Genomic DNA, 27,911 nt, shown 5'->3' on the forward strand with positions numbered 1-27,911 from the left:
GTATTTATGAAGAAAGAAGTTAAACTAGTCAGTGTTGCAGTGCGGAGCCATTAGCTGGACATATTAAGCAAAGTTTAAGAATGAATATGTTGTCATATTTTATCATGTATGATATTTTTAAAAATATAATTCAGTTGTCTTCTTTAAAAAATATTTAATTCCTCTCTGTGTATGTGCTTGAGTACCCACAAATGTTACATATATATACATTAAACCTGTGTGTGAAAACCAGTCTTTTATTTATTTAGACGTAATAGCCTTCCTCTAGAGTGCATTTATATTACAGCCGGTCACATGGCTCACTGCAATTTGGGTGGCAAAGCCGCGTAATGGTGACTCATGCCAGTCTACCAATTGAAATTAATTAAAATAAATTGGCTGTTTGCAAGTTTAGAGCTACACATTATGCCACATGGTGGTGGTAGCAGTTGAAATAAATAGACCACGTGCTGGTTCTAACAGGCTTATGGCTCTGCCACTTAAACCAGCACGTACAAGCCACTTTAATTAGATGTCTTCCTAGTGTGTCATGGTACAAGTGGAGGGGGTAGGATGTCCTTATATGGGCATGGACGGCAGTAGAGTGGGGTAACGCTGCCCTGCGCCCTTATTTCACTCCTGAAATGAGCATAGAATAGGGGTCAATAGGGAAAAAAAATCAATAATGCCACCAAGACATAGGTATATGTGACGCCTAATGATGTGTCTCAGTATTTGTTTGACATTCAGACGGCGTATATTATTACGTAAGCTCCACTATGCACAGTGAACTGCACAACTATCTATCTTCTGAACATCTTACCAGTGTTTGTAGAGGTAAGCCACGCAATATTTAAAACAGTTCCCATGTTATTATTCATGAGAATATTAGGGTGATTAGATGCTAAAACAGAAATGTTCAATAGAAATTTTTAATCTGCAGCCATCTAAGATAACAGTTTTTAAACATATAATATCATATAGTTCTGCAATGTGAATTAAAATTTTTTTTATTTCAGAAAGCAATGGGTAAATCACTGCGCGATCATACATACAACTATATATGACACATAATGAAATATATTCAGTAAAAACTTGTGTGTTAAGAGTATTGTAATTGTAAGCAGTATGCAAATTATTGTTTTGTTTGTGCGAGTTAAACTTTTGCTTCATTTGTGTGTGTAATTAGAAAATGATTACTTCGGGTGCACGGACATTTTTTCCCAGGCACCGCACCCTCGGTCGACGAGGCTTCCGTTCACTGGCAAAATTTTGGGCTGGCCGCATGCTCCAACCCATCTGCGCCACACGCATTTCTAGCATTTTCGTCACCGTTGCGGAGGGGGAGAGCAGGCACTAGCACAGAGCTAAGGGAGGAGCATGGCTAACCATGCTAGGGACAACCACCACACAGCCAGGCAGGCACTAAGGATAGTTGACTGTCACATGTTTCTTCCTACATTCTGGCACGCAATGAAGGCTAGAGAGAAGGGGATGGATGTAAACAGTAGACTGTCCAATTTATCCCCCAGCAACTGACAGCGCGGATGCGGTCGCTATTTGATTGATCGATTGCTGCACATTACAAGCTTCGTTCAAGTCTATGACCCTAGTTTTGGCTAACCAGTTTGATACATCAAACTATGTTACCGATAATGTTCAGTGTTTCATGGCTATTAACAAAGGGGTAACAAGTGTGACGAAGGACGAAGCTGGAATGACTATCATTACAGAGTACATTGGTCTTTGGCTGAAGCTGTTTGGGTATAAGATGATGGATAAGTCTAAAAGCCAAGGGTGTTTAGACTAGCGTGTTCTGGAACCTCCTGTTTTTAGCAATATTGGGAGTATCTTACAACTAATTCTTGGATTTGAGGGACCCAGTACAATACAATTAATCACACTGTCACCACGGAACACGTGACCAAGGTGGTGTTATCTGCAGGAGATGATAAGCAGTGCGTCTTGGATGATGGCATCACCATGCTTCCTTGGGAACACTGTAGTTTAGATCTACACCCCAAACCTTCTTTCCCTCAGCTTCCTCTAATCAATTTCGACTTAGAATCGACCACCTCTTTGAATCTGAATCCAGCTATTAGTTTCTTCTTTTCCTGTACCTTGCTTCGCGCTTGATAAGTCATTCGTTGCCTGCAACACCGATGGGTCACCTACCATTACTTCACTACCACTACCACTACCACCGATGTGCCACCCGCCATCACCACTACCACTACCTCTGTGCCTGCTCCTCTAGGGGATGATGTCGGCTCCGTCTATGCGACACGCCTGGGGTTAATAAACTATCTGGTAAGTTTTTTTTGTGTGTGTGAGAGAGAGAATGACATCCTCCGCCACCAGAATTCACATCTGAAGTGAAAAGAGGGCTTCATTTTCTTGGGTTATATGTTGGTCTCCACCTCCTGATGCTTGAATGGTAATAGTTTGCAGCATCTTCCACAGATGAAGACACCAACTGTTTCTTGATGACGATGGTCTCCCATGGCGGTTATAAGAAAACACCAGCTGTCCTCAATTCTCCCCCTCTGAGAGCATAAGCTGATCACTGTTGTGTACATATGTGAAAGACAATGATGAATATATTGTAAAACTATCTCAAGAAATAATGACTGTATTAATATAGTGTGATATGGAAAGTATAGATTTTACGGCAGAGCATAATTCTTGATAAATATTGCAGATTGTTTATATAGTGTAATGTGCGACTAAAAAAAAATTATTGGTACATAAAGTATTTTTTTACTTCAGTATTTATTTATTTTTTCAATAAACCCTTCATTTTCAGGTTAAAGAATATTGAATTTTAAGATACACAAAACATGCTTACATAAAACACGACTAATTGGGCCAGAACATAGATAAGCATCGAGGGCCTAAACACAGTCAGCCAAAATGGCCACCAGCATATTTTTTGATTAGTATTGTCTTCAACAAATATTTTTCCCAGCTTTCTCCATCAGCCAAGATGGCTTCCCACACAATTCATAAATATGTCTTCACCGTTGGCCCGAGATGTCTGGCACTGCATTTCATCTTATCAGATGTCAACCCGCACAATGAGAGGCATTATTGTCTGACACCGGTCAATATGGCCACCAGCATCCATCCCCACTACTGTTGTGTGTGTCATACTTAAAATCTCTCCAAGACATCGGTCTGTTTTACAGGCATTGCATTTCATGCACGTCTTAGGTTTTAGCCAAGACATTGACCCAGATGGTCTCCATTACATTTCATCTCACGAGATGTCGACCCACACACGCATCATGTATAGATTATTTAACCTTCTCATCCTCAACTGAACTCGTAGTCAAGTGTACACCTCCTGATAAAGAGTTCATTCCTGCTGTCATGTTCAAATCCCACCTGCCGTAAACACTTAAATAAAAATATAAAAATCAACACAGTGCTGAGATGGTGGCGCTCTCCAAAAGCAACTACTGGAACTATCTGTGATGTCATCAGCGCTTACTGCCCACAGAAAATTAATCACTATTGAATTTTTAACAAAAAATAATAATTTTTGGAGGTCAGAGACCATATTGTATTATTTTTTATATTTAGACACAATATTGGTAGTGCAGATTTTGGTGTAAAATTAATGACTCGAAAATGTTACTAGATTGCAGCACTGCCTGGCTGCCGATTCCAGAACCAACATGATGCCCAGACGACCTCCAATCGATAATCATAAAAAAAGCAATACTTGCCTGAGTTGGCGAGCGATAATGGGGAGGGGGCAGGGGAATCAATACTCTGAGTAGATGGTGAGGGAGGTGTTCTCCAAACACCCACAGTCTTAAAAATTAAGTTGGCGATTGATAGATGGGAAGAAGGGGGGGGAGGCAGAAGCCAGAGCTGGTGTGATGAGTCATAGGGGGAGGGGGTGGTGAGTCATTGGCAAGCGATCCCACGCCAAGCTGGATCAGTTATTGTGATTAGTGGGATTCTTAATTAACACTGTGATGGTGAGGGAAAAAGGAAGAGGGGGTTGGTAATTGGACACACACTGAAAGCACTTAAACACACATGGGGCTGACATTTGCACACTTGATTGGACATAATGGGCTTTTAATTGACAAGTGACAGGTGGGGGCAGAGGGGTTACTAATTAAGATTAATGGGTTTTTAATTGGCCTATTGTGTGGGGCAGAACCAGCATGCTCTACTATTTGCTAAATAATAGAATTATGTGCCTCACTTAAAGTAGCCTATCTTTGAGGTTACTGCTGTGGTCAAGCATTATATTGGGTATCACATATACATCATACAACTTGGATATAACTGTTAGAAAGTGAAGTAATATAAATAGTATATTATAGAAATGTACATTGAGTAAAATTTTAGTTCCAAAAAAATACTATAGAATACATTAAGAAGATAACTTATGTTAAGAATGGTTGACCTTTAATATTCTACATTTTTGAGAGTCCTGTGTAAAATATACCAGTGACTTGCATCCTTGCATCTGTATAAGTGGCAGATACAGAAAAAACTAAAAAAAAAAAAAAAAGGGGGGGGGGCATGAAAGACATCTTGAACTATGGGTGTAGTAAAAAATCATCAAGTCACATGCAGGGCTTCAGAAAACTTTATTCAAACTGCATCCAAGACAAGAACTACAATCAACCGAATAAAAACACACGTAAAAGACGAAAGTAACAATTTGTGTTCTCTTCTTTAAAATGATCTATTATTCCTGGCGCGCCCTCCCCTTGCTGTGAACCACGCTTGGTGTTGGACCACCCACAAAGAGAGGCTCCTCCCCCCCTCCCGCATGTATCCGCCACTGCATATGTCAAGTGTATGTGTAAAAATATCACAACTATAAATATGTTACTTTTACACCACAAAGCCTAATTGTACTGTGTTTGTGCTTACAGTTTCATACCTAGTGGTAGATGCTGCACACAGGATGCAGTTGATGACTATATCAGCTGGAATAACATCGATTACCACATCTAAATCTGCTTGGTTCACCCTCAGCACACCAGTGGCCGCTCCCAAGATAATGGCAATAGGACCGTACATGTTGTCCACCCATCCAGGTACAGGCTCCTTTACGGTGCTCACAACTGTCAATGTCACCACATCACATTTAATTGGTTAAGCATATGACATTACATTGTACATTTCAGACTTGAAAGCTAAAACCATTATATAACTTTTCATAATGTTTTGAGAACATAGAGGATTGTTATTTTTGATCTACACCGTAATAAGTATGAGAAAACTCAAGATATCTAATCTACTCTGTTTATTTGAATATAGTGTTCTAAGCTCATTTCATGTGGTGATTCCACCCAATTTTAATCTTGGAAGTATTTAAATGGTTGTAATGTTACAGACTTTTTTTTAAGAACTGAATTTGAAGTCAGTATTTGTATCTTTCTGCATGTATTATGTATCAGACCTGTGGGGCTATGGTGACTTGGAAAGACGGATTTCATGTTTTCTTCCGCCATTCTTGGGCAGCAAGTCATCAGGATGATCATCGCAATTTGATTTTGTGCCCTTATTCCGCCAAGACTTATGGTAATGGTGCTTTCCTTGACCGTTCATGATTTGTTGGCATCCATCCTGCCTGCTAGAAATGTATTCGTACCAGTTGTTTTGTTGATTGGCTGACTTATTCCTCCACCACACTCTAGTATTTACATGCGGTGCGGTTGAGTAGGTGGTTGATTGTTCTGATTGTTCCTAAGTTAAATCCATGTTGATATAGCAGTGGAAGTGGAATGTTTGGCGTGTGCTCGACTAACACTCTTATGTTGTTGGCTATGCTGCTTTTCAGATCTAGGTGATTGTAAGCCAACAGTTTGCTCATGGAAATCAGCTAGGCTCTTAAACGTGCGACCTGTCAACTGCTACTGATAGCGGACTGGTAATTGTCTTAGTACCATGGTGATGAATTTGTCATTGCTCATGACCTGTTAAGATAGCAAATTATTTCAAAAATGTCACTGATGTGCAACTCTTTTTAGGGTCTAATCACTTAGAATGCATTAGCTATCTCAGATTTCCTTGGATCTGCAAGCTCAAAACTGCTGTAGGAAAATCTGTTTAAAATGTTTACACTCTGCTGGTGAACATCCCACCAGTAATATGTCGTGCTTTTCAGGCATGAGTTACGGCAGCATTATTTTTCCTGCATCCGTTAAGCTAATCTGTGTACTCCTCAAAGGACTTCAAAAATTTGCTGTTTTTTCCCACAGGTTAGCTGCAAAAGTTGGCAGCTCTTCTGCTAAATGATGTGACTGGTAATTTAATCCAATTACTGCATCCACCATTAAAATATGTTGTGCGTGCGCTATTTGTTACTGGAATGGTGTGTGCAGAACTGGAAACTGGACTGCTTATTTTGGGTAGGTGACATTACACTTGGTTTGGCTTGCCAAGCGATTGGTGTGTATCACGTGTTTCCGGTGCTCGTTGTGTCAACGTGTATGTACGCCTATATGTAACAAGTTGTTTATTTTTGTTTTCAACCAAGTTGAAATTTTCTGTATATTTATTATCCTGCTTGTGAAATTCCAGTTTAATGTGTGACAGGCTACACTCTCCTGATGTGCTTCATTGAGTAATTTGTTGGTCAGCAGTTTGTCTTTGTCTTGCAGTCTCCTCACATTTTGCCTCCGCATTATTTATACGTCGTTCAACAATCCTTTTTTTTTTCAACCTGGGTAAGACGCATGCTTACTAACTCAAAAAATCTTGAATTTCCTCACGTGGGTCTTGTACTTCGGCTACAACTTGCTCTTTAAAATCCAAAATTTTTGCTTCTACTTGCACCAACACTTCAATTTGGATTTTTTTTGAAGCCTTCGGTAATTTCAGACTTTACTTTTTCCGCTTGCTATCTCTGCTTCCAAATCGCTTTTGCCTGCTGTCATCTAATCTCTCACTAATTAATTTATTTTGCAACTATAATAGTTCTGCTAGCAACTGCTGTTGCTGTGTGCTGCATTAACCTGTTGCAGCTTGAATTTTACGCTAATAATCTCTAATTTTGATAATGATTGTTCAGCTAATGGCATATTCAACTGCATGGATAAAGAGTGACGTATGTTATGCATTTACAGCTTGTGACAAATCCTCTATGTTTAGCGTGCCAGCTGAAGTCGGTTGTGAATGAACAAAAAAAAAAAAAAAGTTGCTCAATTTTCTCCATGGTGGACAGCTGCTTCTCCCCGAAATTATCTCCGTGTTCATTTTGTGCTACAGTTTCCTTATTTCCTTTATGTTTATATCTGTAATGCTAGAATTAGTCTCATGTTCCTTGTAATGTGCTTTGTATTCCACCTTATTCTCAACCATGCTAATCTTATGGTGGAGAAAGTCGGACATGGTGTTTCTCCACGGGATGTGAATGTCAAAGAAAAGTGAAACATAACATGAAAATTGTTCAAAATTTTGCACGTTACGAGGCATGCAAATCGAGCCCTGCGTAATGGGTGAGAGGCTTACAGTGGGAAGACTACTTCTTTCGCCTATAGATTAACTTTTAACTTAATTTTTTGCCTTTATTTCACAATCCCTGTTTCTTGTCCCCTTTTTTCTATACTTGACCACTGGGCCTCCTTTTCGTTTGGTTCCAGTGGGGTCCAAGAGATGGTCCAAGAATTCGGATCTTTCCCTGGCTCTCCAGTCCATCACTATAGTCAGCCACTAGTTTACATCCTCTTCTTTCTTGAATTCATATGAATTCCATGCATCTCTCCAGCCGGTTAACATTTGAGCCACCACCTCTTCTCCTCACTTCTAGTCACCGCCAGTGAACTGTCACCGATATGTGATAATGTTAAATCAGAAATTGTACCTAAATTATACATATTTCCACACTGATTGGACGAACAAATGTTTTAAGGCTGTATTTTAACCATGAACTAACTATCAAAGTAAAATTTAAACTTTTTTTTTTTTTTTTGTGAAAGCTTGATTATGAGAAGTCTTAGTCAGTGAAAGAAAAATGTTAAATATTGTATTTCAGGTTAAATTAATAATATATTTGTAATCAATAGTTTTTATGGCCAGGGCCTCTGTAACTCTTCTCTGTGTAATTTTGTGAATTTTATTTATTTATTTATTTTATTTATTTATTTATTCAATTTTTGTTCTGTAGATCCCATATGGAGGTAAGGACTCCGGGATATAGAACAAGTCAATTAATACATTTTGAAATTAATGTTCATTTTATTATTTTATCAATTATTAGTTCTCTAATATTGTTAAAATATAAAGTTCCATCTGCCATCTTATGTAAATAACAATGTTAAACATAAAAAAAAATATGAACATGTACAAAACCACTATCAAAAGAAAACAATTGCAACTATAATGCTAAATAAACAGGGTAAGCTTTGAAATAAACCACCCTGTATTTGTTCAACTGCATTACCACTCAATCCACCTTATTCTCCTTTTTGAGAGTAATTAATTTTGTTTTATGTTCGCCTCAGGTTTACACTCCCTTTTTTTTTTGGCCCGAGCAGCTTCCTGGGCTTTTCGTGAACTATTTAATGATGTACTTTAGAGAACACGAGGGGCGTAAAAAGGCTGATGTTGCAAGTGAGACACAATAAGCTACATGGTAAAATGTAAGATATTACACACAGCATTTCTATGGAAGTTCCAAACTATGTTAAGTTGGCTACCAATAATCTGTCACATGAAAAGAGCATTTATTGACAGATTGATGTGATGCAATAAGTTCTCATCCCACATAAATGATTCCATTGAGTAATGTAAAGTATAGTGGGCACTCTCTAATCCAGTATTCTTTGGTTTGGTACATTCTGAAATCCTGCACAGCCTGTGTTCAGATTTTTCAAAGAGATTAAGGCATTTCAAGACCCATCAAAAATAGTAGATTTACTAGCAAGTGGGCTCCTAAACAGTATGTGAAAAATTTGAAAAGAGAGCAATTTTTGTTCAAAATACATCAACTTATTATGTACATATTTTTATATTTATGTTTACTATTTAATTTAACATTTAAATTAGAGTTAACTGATTGCGAGACTGTTGAGCTACTCACTCATTGATGGCCTCACAACTGACACTGGCAAACCTTTTGCATTCGTGAAGAGGAAGTTCTCTATTACCGCTTTTGAGAATAAGTAAGGAATTGTCCAAGGTCCTGTTATCCTGTAAACAGTGCTACAAGTTAGAACCTTCCGAACTGTTCATGTAAATATTATCTATATTGTAGTGATTTCAAGTCTTTTTCTATAAATACACTTATGAACTGAAGTGGAGATGAGCAAATTCATGACACTTCAAGTGCGTAGTTTACACAATTAACAGTATAAATGCAGACTTTTTTGTACTCGATTCTACACAACCAGAGTTTAAAACTTAGGTAAATACTATATTCAACAAAAATCCAGAAACGTAACACACTTATTTTCTACAGAAATTCAATATTGAATATTTTTTAATAATCTGCATTAACAAAGAAATGAGCCCTATCAAAAGAAGATAATTTCTGCATGTTCCCATTTTTTTTTTGCCTGAAACTGTACAGCCTAGATTAAAAGTTGTGTTTTTATAACAAAGAGTTTCTAAGAAAGATTTTGATAGTTTTGTAAATTTGGCTGCTTTAATATCTAATAATTTTTACCTATTCTATACAACGTAAACATAAATTCCAATTAGTGAATGTGCTTGGATACTTTATTTAATTCAATTTCATTAAGAATGGTATGAAAGGGTAAAATTAAATTTTGAATTAGCCTAAAAATATTTTAGGCATAAACCTGTGAATTTTATTGTAGCTAAGAAATATTCACTTTTTAATTAGGTTATAGTTAGGGCTAGGAAAAATTCGCGGGTTCAATTCGCGACAGGCTAAAATACAAATAGTTACACCTCAGTGCTGCCTCTGCCATTGGCTCACAACTCACCTGGATGACTCTGGGCCAATTAGAAACGCCCGACCAAAGCTTTATCGAATCACAGGCTGCTATGTTGGGACGTCTCACAAGACGGCAGCCAATGGGTGGGTGGCATTTGAGCGAGTGTACGTAGAACTATGGAGTTCATCCTGCAGGTCATTGAACCCGCGAATTTTTCCTATCCCTAGTTATAGTTTGTAACATGCGACCATTTATAGGGTATGAAGGGAATGGGAGTGTACGCATGGATGCTATTGGTTCATGGCATTTGCTCCACTATACAATTTCTTTCTGTTGCACAGTGGTAGGTGTTTAAATGATGGGCATCCAAGCCACACAGACTAGGCCTTTTGCCAATAAATTATGTCATTTGCAGTCGAAAGTCACGTCATGATTTAAAAGTTGTTTGTTTGTTCTCCACGCGTACATAAAAAGTAGTTATTATTTATTATACTTATTTTATACTTATTATTATACTTATTTATTTTTATAGTATGGCTACAGTGCATTCCAACTATTATGAGTATTTTTTAATCAACTTCTAACATTCAAACAATCAACATGTGCATATCCTATTTCAATTTATTCTGACAACATGATAAAAAAATTATGTTCATATTTTAAACCTTACTAAGAGAAAACACTTAGCATGAATTTGAAAGTGATTGGATTCACTAATATTGTTTATTGAATTAATTGGCTTACTTGTGACTTAGAATTTCAAGTTCATGTTCATTCAACCTGTCCAAAAGGGCAAGAATCTCATCCACTTGCATGGGTGGGTTGTAAAATTCTTCTTTCACCAGTGACCTGTTGGGGTTTGAGAAGGCTGTGGTGACGAATACTCCAGCCTGAAACATCATGGAGAAAACAGTGGTTCTGGAGAAGGAAATATTCTGTGTATTCTTAAAAATAAATAGGTTTGTTAATTTTTCACTGAAAGTTACTCTGATTTCTTTACTTAGCGTGATTGTTAAAGATACAATCAAACGTTTGTGAGTTGGTAGCACTAGTTTTTTTGTTTTGTTTATGTGAGAAGAGGGACGATAATAAGATGTATAAAAGGAAGTAGAAATACACGTTGTTTCTGTGATATTAAGTCTTTTAATATGTAATTCGCACCCTAAAAGATTAATAACATTTAATAGGTTATGGGCCCAGACACAACCTGGCAAGGTCTGCATCTGTTTAAGTTGAATACGGGATTGTGAGTGGAATTATTATTGTATTGCTCCCGGTCGCCATTACTGCAGTGCCGTTCGTAAGCAGTAAGTTTAAAATCACATTTGAGTCATGGAGAGTGAGAAAAGTGTAGTTATTCTAAAGGGAAAAAATAACTGGAATATTTGGAGTTTCCAAATTAGGATAATTTTAGCTGCAAAGGAATGCCTTGACGTCGTAGAGGCAGACTTGAAACCAAAAAATGAAAATTTGTCATCGTTCACAAAGGAAAGCAAAGAATGGTGGTTAAAAGATGTCAAGGCACGTGAAATCATCGTCACAAGAATGGACGAAGATACGATGAAGCATATTTTGACGTGTGTGACTGCCCATGAAATTTGGTGCAAACTAAAATCTATCTTTGAGCAGAAGTCGCAAGTTAGTTTGCACCTACAACAACAGAAATTTTTCAGTTACAGCTACGCCGAGAAGGGTATCGCACATCATGTGTCAGAATTGCAGGAACTTGCTTTCCACATGAGACAAGCAGGTGAGCAAGTTTCTGACCAAATGCTTATTACCAAGATCCTGATGTCACTACCAGCACGATATAAGCATTTTCGAACGTCTTGGGAGTCAGCGACCCCGGACAAGCAAACACTCAATGAACTCCTAGGCCGCTTGCTGATGGAAGAAGAGAGGTTAGGTGATGAAGATGAACCAACACACGTGGAGACTGCACTACTTGCAAAGCGAATGAGTGGAAATTCCAAAGACGGTTCTCAACATTATCAAGAAAAACGTGTGTGTTTCTATTGCAAAAAGCCTGGACATATAATAATAAACTGTTTCTTTCTTAAGAACAAGGAAAAAAGGGCCATACCCTCAGAGGCTTTAGTGTGCATGGCTCTGTATCATAACAGTAGGTCAGATTCTCAGGGCTTTTATCTAGACAGTGGCAGTTCAGACCATATGAGCTGCCGTCGCGAATGGTTCTCGTCATTTCGCCCAGTGAAAAGAAATGTAAAAATAGGGAATGGGAAATTGCTGGAAGCCTGTGGAGTAGGGGACATAAATGTGTCTGTATTTAATGGTAGTTCGTGGACTGAAACTGTTATAAAAGATGTGTTGTGTGTCCCAGAATTGGAGCTGAATCTGCTCTCGGTAGGTGCATTGGTAAACAAAGGCTTCACAGTGATTGGAAGGTCAGAGGGGTGTTCAATTGAAAAAAACAGTGTTGTGTTTGCGATAGCTGAACGTCATGACAACTTGTTCGTTGTGAAGATTAAAGTACTTCTCAGTTCCTCATATTCTGTAAAATCAGATAACTCTCTAAATATGTGGCATAAAAGGCTTGCTCACCAGAGTGTCTCACATGTGAAGCGTGTTTTGAATAGAATGAATATAGAGTACACGGACAGCGAAAGCTGCAACTTCTGTGAAGACTGTGTAAGTGGAAAACAACACAGGTTGCCATTTCCTTGCAGTCAAACTAAAACTCATTACCCTTGTGAACTGGTTCATGTTGATTTAAATGGACCAATGGAAGTGAACAGCCTTGGTGGGGCTAGGTACTTTCTGATCTTCAAGGATGACTTTACCCATTTCAGAACTGTATACTTTCTTAAGAGTAAAAATGAAACTGTGACAAGATTTAAAGAGTTCATGGCAGCAGCAGAAAGTGCAACAGGATTCCCAGTGAAAACTATCCGCAGTGACAATGGTACTGAGGTGTCTAACACAGAGGTTGAAACACTTTTGAGGGATAAAGGAATCGAGCATCAGAAGTTTGTCCCTTATGCTGCTGAACAAAATGGCAAGGTTGAGAGGGAAATGCGCACCATTGTGGAGGCAGCCAGAACACTTTTGTCTTCTTCGGATCTAGGAAAGGAGTATTGGGCCGAAGCAGTCAATACATCAGTGTATGTCATAAATAGGACAGGCACAAGTTCGGTGACAGACAAAACCCCATTTGAATTATGGTGTGGCAAACCCAGCAAGATAGACTACTTTCAGGTATTTGGTTGTGAGGCCTATGTACATGTGCCTAAGCAAAAACGCAGAAAATGGGATAGCAAAAGTAAAAAGGGAATATTTGTGGGGTATGGAGAGAACATGAAAGGATACAGGATATGTTTCCCCGAAGAAAAGAAGGTTATCGTTGCGCGTGATGTAATATTCCATCACAAGAGTTGTCCAAAGGAAATCATAAAAAGGAAACACATAATGCTTGTTGAATCAGAAGAGAATCGGGATGATCAACAGCTGGATGAAGAAGATGTATGTCACCACCGAATCAAAGCGGGCCAAGGCCTAAATGATGATGCATCAGAAGCAGGAAGTAATTCATCGGCAGAAGATTTCATAGGATTTGACAGTGAAGAAGTGAGACATTTAGATGCTCAAGATATTCGTTCTCTAAGATGTCGAGAGTTGTTAAGGATGCCAAGCAAATTTCAAGATTACTGCCTTTTCTCTAACAGTGGAATCAGTGAACCTCAGTCTTATGCAGAGGCCCTTGATAGACCAGAAGGGAAAATGTGGAAGGAAGCAGTTGAGAGAGAACTGAAAGCATTGGAAGAAAACAACACCTGGAGTGAAGTGGATCTTCCAGCAAACCAGAAACCTATCGACACGAAGTGGGTGTTCAAAATCAAGGCAGGAGATCAAGATGAAGACATCCAGTACAAAGCACGGTTGGTGGCAAAAGGCTTTCAGCAAACTCATAACTTTGATCACTCGGAAATATATGCCCCAGTTGCCAAGCTACCAACTATGAGATTGTTCCTGGTTATTGCTCTCAAGTACAATATGACTATCTACCAGCTTGATGTCAAAAATGCATTCTTACATGGAAGAATAGATGAAGAGGTCTACATTACCAAGCCAGAAGGTATGGATGCTGCAAACAACGTGATTGGGGAAACACCAGTTAGAGTGTTGAAATTAAATAAATCACTATATGGTCTGCAAAAGTCACCAAAATACTGGATTGAAGAATTTAACTCATTCATGATGGAATTGGGATTCAATCGCTCAAGGTCAGACTACTGTCTTTATTGTAAGCTTGAAGGGAATGCCAGAACCTATCTTCTCTTGTATGTAGATGACTTGTTGCTGATGGGAATGGATCGTGAGGAAGTGGACCTGATTCGACAAAAGCTAGCCTCTCGATTTAAAATGACAGATCTGGGAACAGTCTCAAACTTCCTTGGTATAAACATTTGTCAACATGATGGAGAAATAACGCTGGACCAAACAAAATACCTCGAGAATGTTCTGCTTCGCTTCCACATGACTGATTGTAAGCCTGTGTCAACCCCTCAAGAGGTTGGGTTGGATATCACAGACAAATCTGAGGACACAGAACTCGAGAAGAGGTGTAGAGCACTCATCGGTTGCCTGATGTACGCCATGTTAGGCACTCGACCAGACCTCAGTGCAGCAGTCAGCTTCTTGAGCCGTTTTCAAAGTCATCCTGGAATGGAGTTGTGGAAAGCTTTGAAAAGGGTCTTAAGATACATTCGAGGTACAACAGAACTACAATTGGTGTACACATCCAGGAACCAATGTCCAACTCTACAGGGATATGTTGATGCCGATTGGGCTGGCAGTTCTTCAGACCGTAAGTCGACGTCAGGCTACGTTTTCCAGGTGTTTGGCTGTACAGTTACCTGGTCCTCTACCAAGCAGCAGTCAGTCTCACTGTCTTCAACTGAGGCTGAATATATTGCTCTAAGTTCTGGAGTAAGTGAAGTGCTGTGGCTAAAGAGTGTCTTGATGGAGCTAGGTATTGATGTAGAAGAACCTGTAACCATCTACGAGGACAATCAGTCAGCTATTTATGTGGCAAAAAACCCTGAAAACCATAGACGGCTGAAACATGTGGATATTAAGTACCATTTCGTTAGAGATGTGGTTAATTCGGGAGTGATTACCCTCAACTACATCAAGTCTGATGAACAGTTGGCAGATGGCTTTACCAAGCCTCTAGGAAAACTGAAGTTTGAACAATTTGTGTATCTCTTAGGTCTTGAGTCCAAAAAAAAAAAAAAGCAGTAAATAATAAAACATAGTGGTACGCTAGATTAGTAGCTAGTTATGTACGTTTGATTGAGAGGGAATGTTAAAGATACAATCAAACGTTTGTGAGTTGGTAGCACTAGTTTTTTTGTTTTGTTTATGTGAGAAGAGGGACGATAATAAGATGTATAAAAGGAAGTAGAAATACACGTTGTTTCTGTGATATTAAGTCTTTTAATATGTAATTCGCACCCTAAAAGATTAATAACATTTAATAGTGATGATAGAAACAAAATTTTGGTGTACAATAATATGATTATCTATACTAATATTATAAAAAAAAGTGTGTGAGTTTGTTTATTTCAAAGTAAACTCAAAAATTACTGGACTGATTTCAAGAATTCTTTCATTGTTAAAAAAACTATGTTATTCCAGATGGCTATGCTTTATTAAAAATAATAATAATAAAATACTTTAAAACCACAGTAAACAAATACACCATAGATATTTGTATATCTTGAAGGCATGCATATTAGAAAGAGATAATTTATCATCAAAGATATTATGTAAGTGTAAATATAATTAAATTGTGTATTAGACTCATAGGCTATAGTTACAAGTGGGAAAACAGGTTTGGAAAGGATATCCCAATTAATTAAGTACAGTTTTATTTATTATTAATATTTACTCTATTATTTAAGTAAAAAAATAGTTAAAATGTCTGAGCACAGATTAATCACTCCTTCGTTCAGTTCACAGTTCTCTCTTCCCCACTGGAGATCTGCTCGACAGTGACTATCCCTACAGCTCGTCTCTACTCACAGCTCTGTATCGACACACTGTCTTGCACTACTAACTCGTCTGCACTGTGAGACAGTCCCCAGTCCCCGATACACCAGTCTCCGCACATGAAGCCTGTATGTAGCTTGTCGTCTGGTTATCGCTCGCCACTCGCCCTCTTCACTTCCTTGGCTCAGAGGCTGACGTGGCTGCTTTCATACTCCCCAGTCCCCTTTCTGGAGTGATCTTGCACCCCCTTCGAAGTATCGCAAAATCATGGTCGACCTGATGCCCAAAGAACAGAGACGTCCTAGTTATGGCACTCCTCACGGTGGCCCCTGGGAGTCTGCAGAACACTGCAGAGTGGCTGAGGATTTATAACGAAGTGCCGTTGAAGGGGGTAGCGGGGGAAGGAGGGTGGCAAGGCCAAGCTGCTAATTCCCTAGGAATGTGCCATGCTGTGTTGTGCTCCACTCGGGGTGACGCACGGCTCAGCTATTCACTAGCAGGCCCACTGGCATGCCTTGCAGCCCTGCCTTGTGTATGCCCATTAACACTAAGTTTCATTTTAGATGTTTAAAAAACTTATGGTTCTGCAAGGTATAGCAATAATGATACACCGCAGCATGTTCTAATCTACTGGGCTAGTTGGAGGGGGAGGGTGTTAGATTCAAAACACACCTGGTCTCGGTCGCCTCGGAGCTGCCGGGGAATCAGGCCGTGTGTTCCCGTGAGTTAATGTAGCACAGCGTGATGGATCTTTTTTGGAGCAACATTACATTATCAAATTTTGAGATCAACTTGGGAAGTCAGCCACCGAAATGTTTACATTAATTCATCAGGCCCTTGGGAGTGACTGCTGGTCCAAATCACAAGTTTTTCAATAGCAAAAGTCGATCAAGGAGGGCCGAGAGGAGATATCAGATGAACTCCGCAGTGGACATCCATCAAACTCCCAAATCGACGAAAATGTGACGCGTGTGCGTGAGTGTTTGAATTCAGACTGACGGTTGAGCCTTCAATTGATAGCACAAACTCTAAGCATGAAGAAAACAACTGTTTATTGCATTGTAACCAAAAATTTGAACATGAAAAATGTGTGCACCAAATTGGTCCCAAAAGTGTTGACCAGCAAACAAAAGGACATGCAAGTGCTCCGGTGCCAGGAACTCTTGGAAATATGTGAAAATTATCCTAATTTTTTAAACTTGTTATCAATGATGACGAGTCATGGATTTTTGAGTATGACCCAGAGACAAAAAGGCAGCGTTCAGAGTGGCACACCCCAGCATCGCCCCACCCGAAGAAGGAATGCATGAAAAAGTCCAGGATCAAAACCATGCTCATTGTCTTCTTTGATGTCAGAGGCATTGTCCACCATGAGTTTTTACCTACAGAATCCACAGTGAATGCAGCTTTCTACCTGGAAGTGCTAGAAAGTCTGAAAAGGAAGGTCACGCATTGCCGAAACAGCATCAAGAACACGTGGAAACTTCATTAAGGCAACACACTAAGCCACAGTGCCTTCGTTGCCAATGATTTGATTGGCCAGGACCTTAACCCAATTGGTGCCCTGAACTCCCTACTGTCCTGACTTTTCTCCCAGCCTCTATTTTTGTTTCCTCGCTTAAAGGAGCCCTGAAGGGAAACATACGGACATAATTGAAAAAAACATCCAGGCTCATGTTACATGTGTAAAGGACAGGACACTCTGCGGTAATCTGATTAGGAGTGGCACCTTTCTCCCTATCTTTTGAGTGATTGGCACGTTCCCAGAGCCTCATCTACATGAAGTAGCATAACTAGGATGCCATTGTTTTCGGATCTTCAAGTGTTAAAACCTGGGATTCTGATGAAGTGACACTTTGGAGGGCTATGAGTCCTTTTCAGGTCGGGACTTGGTAGGTATTTAATATTTAAGATGGAAGCCGGCCTGCAGAGAGTGTGTAAGCTTACATAGACTGGTGTTGACATCAGCGGATCCTTGAAGTGACCTGCAAGTACAGTGAAGTGAAGAGAATGAGTGACTTCCTTGATGAGTGATAGTGGATGGCGAGTGGAAAACATTGTGTGCGAAGATTGGAGCATCGCGAACCGAAGAATCAGAGTGTTGTATGTGCAGTGGACAAGTGAGTAGTACGATAGTGTGAGGCAGTGTGTTGGGACAGAGGTGTGCGGTAAGAGACGAGCTGTAGAGAGAGCCACTGTTGAGCCGAGCTCCAGTGGAGGGAGTAAACTGTAGACTTAACAAAAGAGTGATGAACTTCTGGACAGACAGATAAATTAGTAAAGATCGCAGGCTTTCACAGACATTGTTTGGAGTTGCTTAGCCTCTGGGTTGTAGCTGCATCGAAGGCGAATTTATCACAGACATTTCGGTCGATGTTGCTTGTTGAAGCTTGCTGTTCTCCAGTCTGTTTGCGGCCAGAAATAAAATGTTGACCAAACATAAGTTAATTTGAGTCCCTAAACCCCTGAGCCACTTGTTTTGCTCTTAAAATAATGAGTCCAATGGTGCTACTGTTTCAATCCAACTTTGTTATTAAGACATTGCCAGTTAATGTTCACGTGATTGAAATGTATAGCACGTTTCCTTCTTGCTGGTGTATATAGACAGTTAGTTGCTAGTATATGGTTGTTCATTTTTTCTGCAGCAATCACATGCTGTGAAATATGTCTATGGACTTGTAGGCCCTAATGTCTATTTGCTGCCAAGCTATAAAATATACAGCCAGCAATATTTCATCACCTGATAAAATACTTTTTAAATGGTAGGATTTACATATTTACATGCTATTTCACTGTCCACAGTGTCTGTCAAAATTTAATGTGAAATAGACCTATGGAACATCCTTTCCCCTTGAGGACCAAGGATAATGATGTGAAGTTAGTTGCCAAGATAGGCTCGTATAGAAAAAATTAAATTATTTTGTCGAAATGAATGACACAGCTTTGAAGCTATAAGTAAACATTCACTGCACAGCACATGCACAGTATTTATTTTTTACATATCCAAAAGTTTTTCTTCCCAGTTATAACAATATAAACTATCCATAAAGGAATTGAGTTAAAATATGGAAAATTACAATTAAAATTCATAGGCGTATGTAAAGCCTATATATTTTTTAATTCAAATCAAAGTCAAATATGAAGATCTAAGTCGTTGCCAAAGATGAAGTCAGAAGTCATAAATCTCTTAAATATTTTGTTCCTGAAATAATTCTATTGATACAACTTTTAAGTGCTTGAGGTGGTGTTAATCAGCAGATACTGCATAGCACACCCCAAATGAGAACACTGTGAAATACATTTAAGGAAGCTAACAAACTGCCACTGCTTGAAAATGATCTTACAATTTAGTAATTTTTGTTTTTACAAGATTTTCTTTTTAACATGTTATCATCCAGGGCTATTTCCTTGTGGAGCGTGATTTCACTATCCACCCATCTTTCTTAGCTTTTTTCTTAATTACATATACAATGAGAGATGTGTGCATGAGCCATTTTTGAACAGTGTGCCTTCTACCTTGAATAGGGGGGGGGGGGGGGGGGGTTCAGTTCCATATGCACGTAAACAAATGGTGGTGTGATTGTGCCATACCCCTGACCATGGCAATGTTTATCTTCATTGAAAGTTGTTTAAACAAGTTATATATATATAATTATTGCTTGTCCTAAACTATGATCTTTAGAAAATGCTTGAAAATATTTAGGAAATTTTGCTGTTTCTCTTTCAAATGTGTAAGTATACAGCATCAAATATGTACAAAGAATTGTGTTCTCTCTTCCACTGTAAGTGTAGACAGCTAAATGAAAAAAAAAAAAAACTGTGATTTGTAGGTACTTGGTAGAATCTTAAGGCTTCTATACATAATAAATTTCCTTTAGTCTGGAATCCAACGATCCGGAAAGCCTGATGGTCCGGCACCACCTGAGAAAGTACGAACGCGAGCCAACTAAGCGAACTGAAGATGAAAACATATAATTTTTTTTAGCTAAGGTCAAAAAACTCAAATAAATCACATAATCTGCTGACGATAGCTGTCGTGTCTATCCTGGTCCCTAGGCCCGCTGTTGCCCATAGCCGTCTGGTCCGGGCATGAGTGTAAAAAAGTGTTTGAGTGGTGCTTCGAGTGGTAAGAGCACCCGAGCGCGGCGGCTGGTGTGATAAATGACAGTGCAATTTTTACCGGACCGCGTACTGTCTCACACGCATCTCATTCGTCCCCCTCCCCTGCTTCCCGCTCGCCGTGCACCGGTGCGTGGGAGTCAGTCGTAGCTCGCCTCTCATCCGCGACGGACACGTCTGAGCGCTGCTCCGCACTTCGCCGCTAGCGACTCGTGTGTGGTTCGCCGTTTAGCAGCCAGTGCCTTAACGACATAGACAGAAATACAGACATACATAAACTGAACTAAATGGCGTCTCGAGCGGCCGACAGCTCGAGGGGTCGCTGTTGTCCTGGCCCCCTATTGTAAGCCACAAGGTGAGAACCCGTTTACTCCCTGAGTTTTAGGCTGGCCGGCGCTCTCGTCACGACAGGGAATCACTCGCAACAGGGTTCAGAGAGCCAGGTGTCGTCACTGAATTGATTAAAAAATTCACCATACAATAAGTGAATTAAATGGCACCAATATTGTTTTCTTACTTTTAGAGAGATGCAGTCCCTACAGAGATTTAATGCCTCCATAGCGCCCTTGATGTTTGTGTTTATTGCCACTTTCATCTTCTCGTCGAACCTGACCGTAGCGGCCAGGTGCAGCACGATGTGGACATGTTGGGTCAGGTGGTGGTAGTCCGAGTCACTGAGGCCCAGGCGAGGACTAGAGCAGTCTCCGGCCAAGAACACTATCTTGTCCACCGAGTCTGGCCGCTCGCACTTCAAGCGGTCAAACATCTGGAATGTCAGATACATTAAGATATATACGCTTACAGATCAAACTATAAAATAATTTTATTCATTATCTACTTGGTAACAGTGTCATAGGAGTACAACAGCAAACACAATTTATGCAATTTTAAATTTTGCTGATGGTTGCTGTGTTTTTAAAATTTATTTTAATGTTTTGCTGAAATAAAATCAGTTCACAGCCATTGAAAATAATTTTTTTGTCCTATATGCGAGGGTTGTCCAAAAATTCAAGACTTTTTATCATTTGCGGCAGTATGGGCAAAACATATCACTAGTACAATTACATTAGATTGTAGCGCGTACTTCCCCCTCCACAACGGGCGGTCGCTTGGCTTGGTAGTTTATCCAGTTTGGCTATGGCTGGTGTTAGAGATGGACGCTCCGCTGTCGTCGCCCGCTAAATGTGAAGTGTGCTCTGTATGTAATTCACTTTCTTAATGCAGAGAATGTCCGCCCACTTGAAATACATCATCGTATAACCGCCATTTAGGGTGATGTGATTAACTTGCGTAATGTTTGGAAGTGGTGGGCTAAGTTCTCGAGCGGTAAAACCAATGTGCATGACGAGGAAGGAAGAGGCAGGTCTTCAATTGATGATGCATTGTTGGAGAAAATTCCTGATAAACTTCATGAAGACCGTCGTCTTACAGTCCGGGACTTCGCAATTTTGAATCCAGAAGTCAGCAAAACCATTTTAACAGACAAATTTGGGTACAGGAAGGTGTGTGCTCGTTGGGTGCCGAAAATATTGACAGATGTTCACAAGAAAAAACGTGTGGAAAAGGCTCAGAAATTTTTGGACTGTTTTGAAAGAGAAGAAGATGATTTTTTTTTAACTTAATCATTACAGGTGATGAAACATAGGCTTGTCAATTCCATGCTTTCATATTCTACTTTTTATGTTTCTATACATCACCTGATCTTTGGACTAATCCAGCTGCGAAGAAGTAACATCTAGTTGTGGTGATGGTGGTATCTTTGACTTTGATGGTCTCGTGCTTATGTTTAAATTTGAGGCTATCTCAGTTTTTTAAATTTAGTGAAATGAATATGAAAATACATTCAATAAATTTAATCTTAATTTTAACCTAACAATTTAAAGATCATTTGATGCTCTTTAATTCACTATTCTTAGGTTTGGCTCTTTGTGTGAAGTGGCATCAATCGAGCCGCTCACAATTTCTTTGAGGATTCAGTCATATTTTGCCCTTGAATACCTCCTGTATCACTATCATGCCAACAATTGCATGTGACATTGTTCTACACTCACCCCTTTTCTCCCAATTGCTAGTAGATATGACCGGGCTATCGGCAGTAACTTATTCCTCCATTTCCACACGTAAGGGTGTGCTTGAGTTGCAGATAGCAACACGAGGCATGCTCAAAATGATTACTGCACATACTATGTATTTCAGCGGGCACAGCTTGGTTTACATTTTTTTTACACCTTAGGAGCTCTTTATTTGCTGTTTTTAGTTATGAGTTTATTCCCTTAGAGTCTGTTTACTGACACAAGTTTCTAGCATCATAAAATATTCTTCACCTTTATTGTAAGAAGTAATGGAAAATAAAATTTAACACACATCGCTAAAATTTATGTTTACCGAGCAATGAAAACGTGAACATTTTCGAGACATTGAATATTAACTCGTCTGTAGTAAATAATTTTTTTGGGGTAACAGGTTACTAACAAAATTATTTTTATGTTTTGATAGTAAAAATTTCTTATTATCTTGTAACAAGCCACTGAAAATGGACTTCACACTTGTCATTTGCTAAAGGTTAGGCGTAATTCCGTGTTTATGATTTTTCCTTTAGTCACATTAAGTACTGTATTTTCCCTTGTATGGTATTGTTTTATTCGGAAGATGTCTACCTGCAAATCATTCAACAGTGAGATTTAAAAGTTTTATCAGGCAAAAGTATAGATGTACATAACCTTTGCAGAATATCAATGGTATTCTCATTACAACTAAATTGGCGTCCATAAATCTGACAAGATTGATTATCCAGCATGGCTGTGGTGCTAAATGTGTCGGATTTATGATATTTACTGTACAATTAATTGTAAGTAACCAAATCCTTTTAACTGTGCTAATTTTTGCACGTCTACCATGTTTATTTTTCACATATTTGAATACTTTATTACGACTGCAAATATTTTGCAACATGTCAAACAACCTGTCTGTGATTTACAATTTAAAATGAAGTAAATAATTTTATGTGTTCATGCGGGATTAAATAAAATAAATTAATCATTTATTATTGTATGTGTTATGGCTATCTCCATATATTCAGTATTTAAATAAAACAAATGTCACAGTTGAATCATAATCAAATATCCTTGTAACACATTTTATTTCAAGTAAGAATTTTTCAACTAAAAATCTTTGACTATTTTCTACTATTTAAACTCTAGCAAAGCTATGATGTGAAGCGTGATACAAAACTTTAAATGAATCAACGGTTTACTTGTTAGGTTTAACTTGTTATGAGAAGTCACTGTTATGGGTGTGGTAGTTGGCACCCATGACAGTTAGAAAGTGCATGATGTAAGATGGTGTCATATTGATGTATTTTGTAACAGTGACTACAACGTCATATAATAAAGATATAACATGGCGCAGTCGACATGATTTTGTGTTTACCTTAAATGATTATACTAAGTAACAAGACCGGGCCAGTAACCACAGTGAAAGTAGGTGCTAAGTAAAATATTTGTATGTAAACAATGGCCGTGGGTGGCGGAGTTAAGTTGCCACCTGATTTGGACTTACATAGCAAAAATGCATACGCGGACTGGAAGTTTTGGGAGTCAGAATTTGAAGACTACCTTGTGAGTACTGGACAAGACAATGCCCCAGACAAGGTTAAAATTTCACTTTTGCGAAACATCATGGGCAGTGATTCCTCTCGCATTTTGCAAACTGTTGACATGGTGGAAGAGGATAAGAAAAGTTATGTTAAGTGGAAGCAGGCCATAGAAAGGTACGTCCGACCCAGGATCAATGAGGTCTTTGAACGATATGTGTTTGCTCAGGGGTGCCAAGAAGAAGGGGAAAGCTTTGAGCATTTTTTCACTGCCCTACGACATCTCGTGAAGAACTGTAATTATAATAACACCACCGGTGAGAGTGCGGAAAACAAGATGCTGCGGGATCGTATAGTTCATGGTGTACTAGACAAGGCCGTCCAAGAAGCTTTACTACGAGTTGATAACCTCACATTGGAAAAAGCGGCAGCACATTGCAGAGCGTGTGAGCAGAGCAAGCAACAAGCACATCTAATACACAGCAAGAATGGTGATAGTGAGTCTGACACTGTTTTAATTAGTGCGGTTAGTAAAAGCTCAAGTGAACAGCGTCAGAGGCCGGTGAAAGATGGGGAAACAAAGGGAGAATTTCAGTGCAGGCGATGCCAGTCAGTGCACGGACCCAAAGCATGCCCAGCATATGGAAAGAAATGTGCTAAATGCGGAGTCCTGAATCACTTTGCAAGGTCATGTAGAGTTCGTAAGGTACAAGTTGTGGAGCGAATTGAATTATCCAGCTCGCAAGAGAGTCTTTATTGTGATAGTGTCAGTGTATGTCCTGTTGATATTAGGGGTCGCATAAAAAGCCACAGAGACAGCAGTAGTGCTTCCTACCCCAATGAGTGGCAAGAAAAAGTAAGCATTGAAGGCGTAAAAATGATGGTGAAGCTAGACACCGGCGCACAGGTTAGTGTACTTCCACTTCAGGTTTTTAAAAAAGTGGACAAGCAGTTTAGGGTTGAGCCTACGAACGTGAAATTAAAGACTTTGGATGGTGTTATCACACCTGTGGGTAAAGTAACCTTGAACTGCCAAGCTACGAGAGCTGAAGCTTATATAGACTTTATGGTAGTGGACTTGGATGTTGTGCCATTGCTCGGGTTACCAGGATGCATACAACTGAACTTAGTGCAGCGGGTGCACTCTGTTGACAACAGGATGGCGAAAGACAGTTTTGTGCGACAAAATGAAGATGTGTTTCATGGCCTGGGTTGCTTTCCTCAAGAAGGTAAAATCATTACTAAAGTAGGAGCTGATCCTGTATGTTGCCCTCCTAGACGAGTACCTCAGGCCTTGAGAGGGGCACTCAAAGCTGAACTTGATAGACTAGAGACAAAGGGGGTTATTCAAAAGGTTGATGAGGTTGATGCCAGGGCATGGGTAAGCAACCTAGTTGTCACTGAAAAACCCAATGGTAAGCTTAGAGTGTGCCTTGATCCAACGGACCTAAATAAACAAATCAAATGACATTATCACATGGTTCCCAAACTCAGTGACATCAGTGAGCAGCTGGCAGGGAAAAAATACTTCTCCGTATTTGATCTAAGGGAAGGTTTTCATCAAATTGAATTAGGGGAGGAGGCATCACTGAAATGTTGCTTTTCCAGCCCATTTGGGATCTACCGATATCTGCGACTACCTTATGGAATAGCCAGTGCACCAGAACTTTTTCAACATCTGGTTGAAAGTAATTTTGCAGACATACCTAACACAGTAATATACTTTGATGATCTACTCTGTATGGGAAACACCGAGGTAGAACATGATGAAGCTGTTCAACGAGTGGTGGAAAGGGCTAGGGCTCGAAATATAAAATTTAATGTGGATAAACTTCAGTACAAAGCTATGGAAGTTAAGTACATTGGCCATGTTTTCTCTGCAGCAGGTATGAAAGTAGATCCAGAGAGAGCGAGGACACTAATTAATTTAAGAACACCCTCAAACAAAAAGGAATTGCAACAAATACTGGGGATGTTCAATTACGTTCGTAGTTTCTTACCGCAAATGGCAACACTTACAGCACCCCTATACGAACTACTGAAAGGGGGAGTCGATTGGCAGTGGCTACCCTTACATCAGAAAGTATTTGATGAGCTGAAGCAGAAAGTCGCTGATGCACCTGTCCTTGCATTATTTGACCCAGAGAAAGAAATCACCTTACAGTGTGATGCATCACAGTATGGGCTAGGGTGCTGTTTGTTGCAACAATCCAGTTCCGGTAACCTTCAGCTTGTCACAACTGCTTCAAGAAGCCTATCAGACAGTGAAAAGAACTACTCTCAATCAGAAAAGGAACTTCTAGCCATATACTTTGCAGCAACAAAGTTTCATGACTTTGTTTATGGTCGGACGGTAAATGTTCAAACAGACCACAAGCCATTGGTGGCAGTTATGAACAAAAACATAGGGAAGATAGGTTCCCCTAGACTACAGCGCCTCAGGCTCAAACTCCTTAAGTACTCACTGAAGGTGTACTATGTACCGGGAAAAGATCTGCACTTGGCTGATACAATGTCGAGAATGCCACTCCTGGAGACTGAACATGATCCTGAAATGTTGGAGGTGGTACATTCGTTGAGTGCACATTTACCAATGAGTGACAGTAGGAAAGTGACGTTTCAAAGAGAAACTAAGCAGGATTCCATCCTTTGTAAGGTGGCCAAAATGCACCAGGAGGGCTGGCCCCATACCAGTAAGATGCTAGGGAAATATGGTGAATACTACAAGGTTCAAGATAACCTACACATAGAAGATGGAATAATATTCCTTGGACACAAAATTGTGGTACCCCATACATTGCGGCAATATGTCCTGCACCTGGTGCATGAAGGGCATTCGGCAGTTGAGAAAACTAAGGCTAGAGCACGGCAATTATTCTATTGGCCCCGAATGGCGAAAGATATAGAGGAACATGTGTCAAGGTGCGGGATATGTGAAAAATTTAAGAGGGCTAAGTGCAGGGAACCTCTTATACCACATGAAGTTCCTAAACTGCCATATTTCCAAGTCGGTACAGATATCCTTGAAGTAGCCGGGAAGGCTTTCCTGATACTGATTGATTACTATTCCCACTGGATTGATATTCGACCATTGGCTGCAAAATCTTCTGCATGCACCATAAATGCAATGCAAGATGTCTTTAATGTTCATGGGTTTCCCAGAGTCCTCATTTCAGATAATGTACCCTTCAAATCTTATGAGTGCCAGCAGTATTACAAAAAATATGGCATCACACTAACTACTTGTAGTCCACACTACCATCGAAGCAATGGGATGGCAGAAAAAGCTGTGGGAATCAGTAAACAGATCCTACGCAAGAGCAAAGCAGAAGGTACTGACCACAGGGACCTCCTGCGTGAGTATAATAACACCCCTATCACTGGGCTGCAGGCATCTCCAGCACAAATCTTATTCAGTAGATGTGTTAGAACCACCATGCCCATAACCACAGCCATGTTGCAACCAGTTGTTCAAGAGGGGATCTATGAAGCCTTGCAAGCCAGGCAGGCTAAGTTCAAGCAGTACTACAACAGGTCAGCTCAGAAGAAAGACGTCAAATTTCAGGAAGGCGAGCGGGTAGTCACGAAGATAGAAAGTGACAGTGTCTGGGAGCCAGCTGTAGTTATCTCACGAAGCCGTGAACCACGGTCATACCTCATCAGGAAAGACAGGAGTGGCAGAGTGGTCCGAAGAAACACGTGTCATTTGCGCCCTTCACGGTTCAGAGGAAACAGACAGATAGATTGGGTGCCATACCAAGAAATTGATGAAGGAGGTCAAACAAGTCCTACAGTGCAGGGTGGAAGAAGAAGTACTGATACAGACATAGAAGGTTTTAAGGGATTTAATAATGACAGTGAGAGGGTAACAAGTGATGATCCAGGAATAAACAACGGTAGGGACTTGCCAGACAGCAGAAGCAAAGACCATTACGTGACCAGGAGTGGTAGGAGGGTCAAAGTGAAACAAATGTATGAAGGGTAACATGTAACATGTATAAGGAAACCTGAGGTGATGAAAAAGGGGGAGGTGTTATGGGTGTGGTAGTTGGCACCCATGACAGTTAGAAAGTGCATGATGTAAGATGGTGTCATATTGATGTATTTTGTAACAGTGACTACAACGTCATATAATAAAGATATAACAGTCACTGTAATACTGGTATAAGGAAATCGTAAAATAATGTTGTGCGTTCTACATGTTTAAACACCTACAGCTGTGTTGCATACTTGAGGACCAGCAGTGCAAGTCTGAAAGGCTGTAATACGAAACAGACAATCTAATCATTTGTGCACCTGCTCAGTGACTTTCGGACATCAAAAATACTTCT

General features: G+C 39.7%; 2 protein-coding genes across 8 annotated transcripts in view; one reads left to right on the plus strand and one right to left on the minus strand.

The window, feature by feature from the left end:
- The window catches only part of LOC134542058 (fatty acyl-CoA reductase wat-like), a 175,232-nt gene that overhangs the window by 104,729 nt on the left and 42,592 nt on the right, over nucleotides 1-27,911 (plus strand). For 6 of the 7 annotated variants that reach the window (XM_063385932.1, XM_063385928.1, XM_063385933.1 and 3 more), the window contains one exon: nucleotides 4,884-5,048. Coding sequence is in view for 1 of the 7 variants with exons in the window: in XM_063385924.1 (XP_063241994.1) it covers nucleotides 6,297-6,365 (69 nt within the window). In the remaining 6 variants the exon portion in view is untranslated. Of the gene's footprint in view, nucleotides 1-4,883; nucleotides 5,049-6,215; nucleotides 6,366-27,911 lie in introns of all 7 variants that reach the window. The other variant, XM_063385924.1, reaches the window with a different exon arrangement.
- The window catches only part of LOC134542062 (fatty acyl-CoA reductase wat-like), a 40,554-nt gene that overhangs the window by 9,323 nt on the left and 3,320 nt on the right, over nucleotides 1-27,911 (minus strand). Inside the window, exons 2-5 of the mRNA XM_063385940.1 lie at nucleotides 20,506-20,754; nucleotides 10,602-10,747; nucleotides 9,038-9,147; nucleotides 4,892-5,075 (exon numbers count right to left, since the gene is read on the minus strand). Of these exons, the coding sequence (XP_063242010.1) occupies nucleotides 4,892-5,075; nucleotides 9,038-9,147; nucleotides 10,602-10,747; nucleotides 20,506-20,754 (689 nt within the window). The remainder of the gene's footprint in view (nucleotides 1-4,891; nucleotides 5,076-9,037; nucleotides 9,148-10,601; nucleotides 10,748-20,505; nucleotides 20,755-27,911) is intronic.

This window comes from Bacillus rossius, assembly GCF_032445375.1.
Source record: "Bacillus rossius redtenbacheri isolate Brsri chromosome 4 unlocalized genomic scaffold, Brsri_v3 Brsri_v3_scf4_2, whole genome shotgun sequence".
Taxonomy (NCBI): domain Eukaryota; kingdom Metazoa; phylum Arthropoda; class Insecta; order Phasmatodea; family Bacillidae; genus Bacillus; species Bacillus rossius.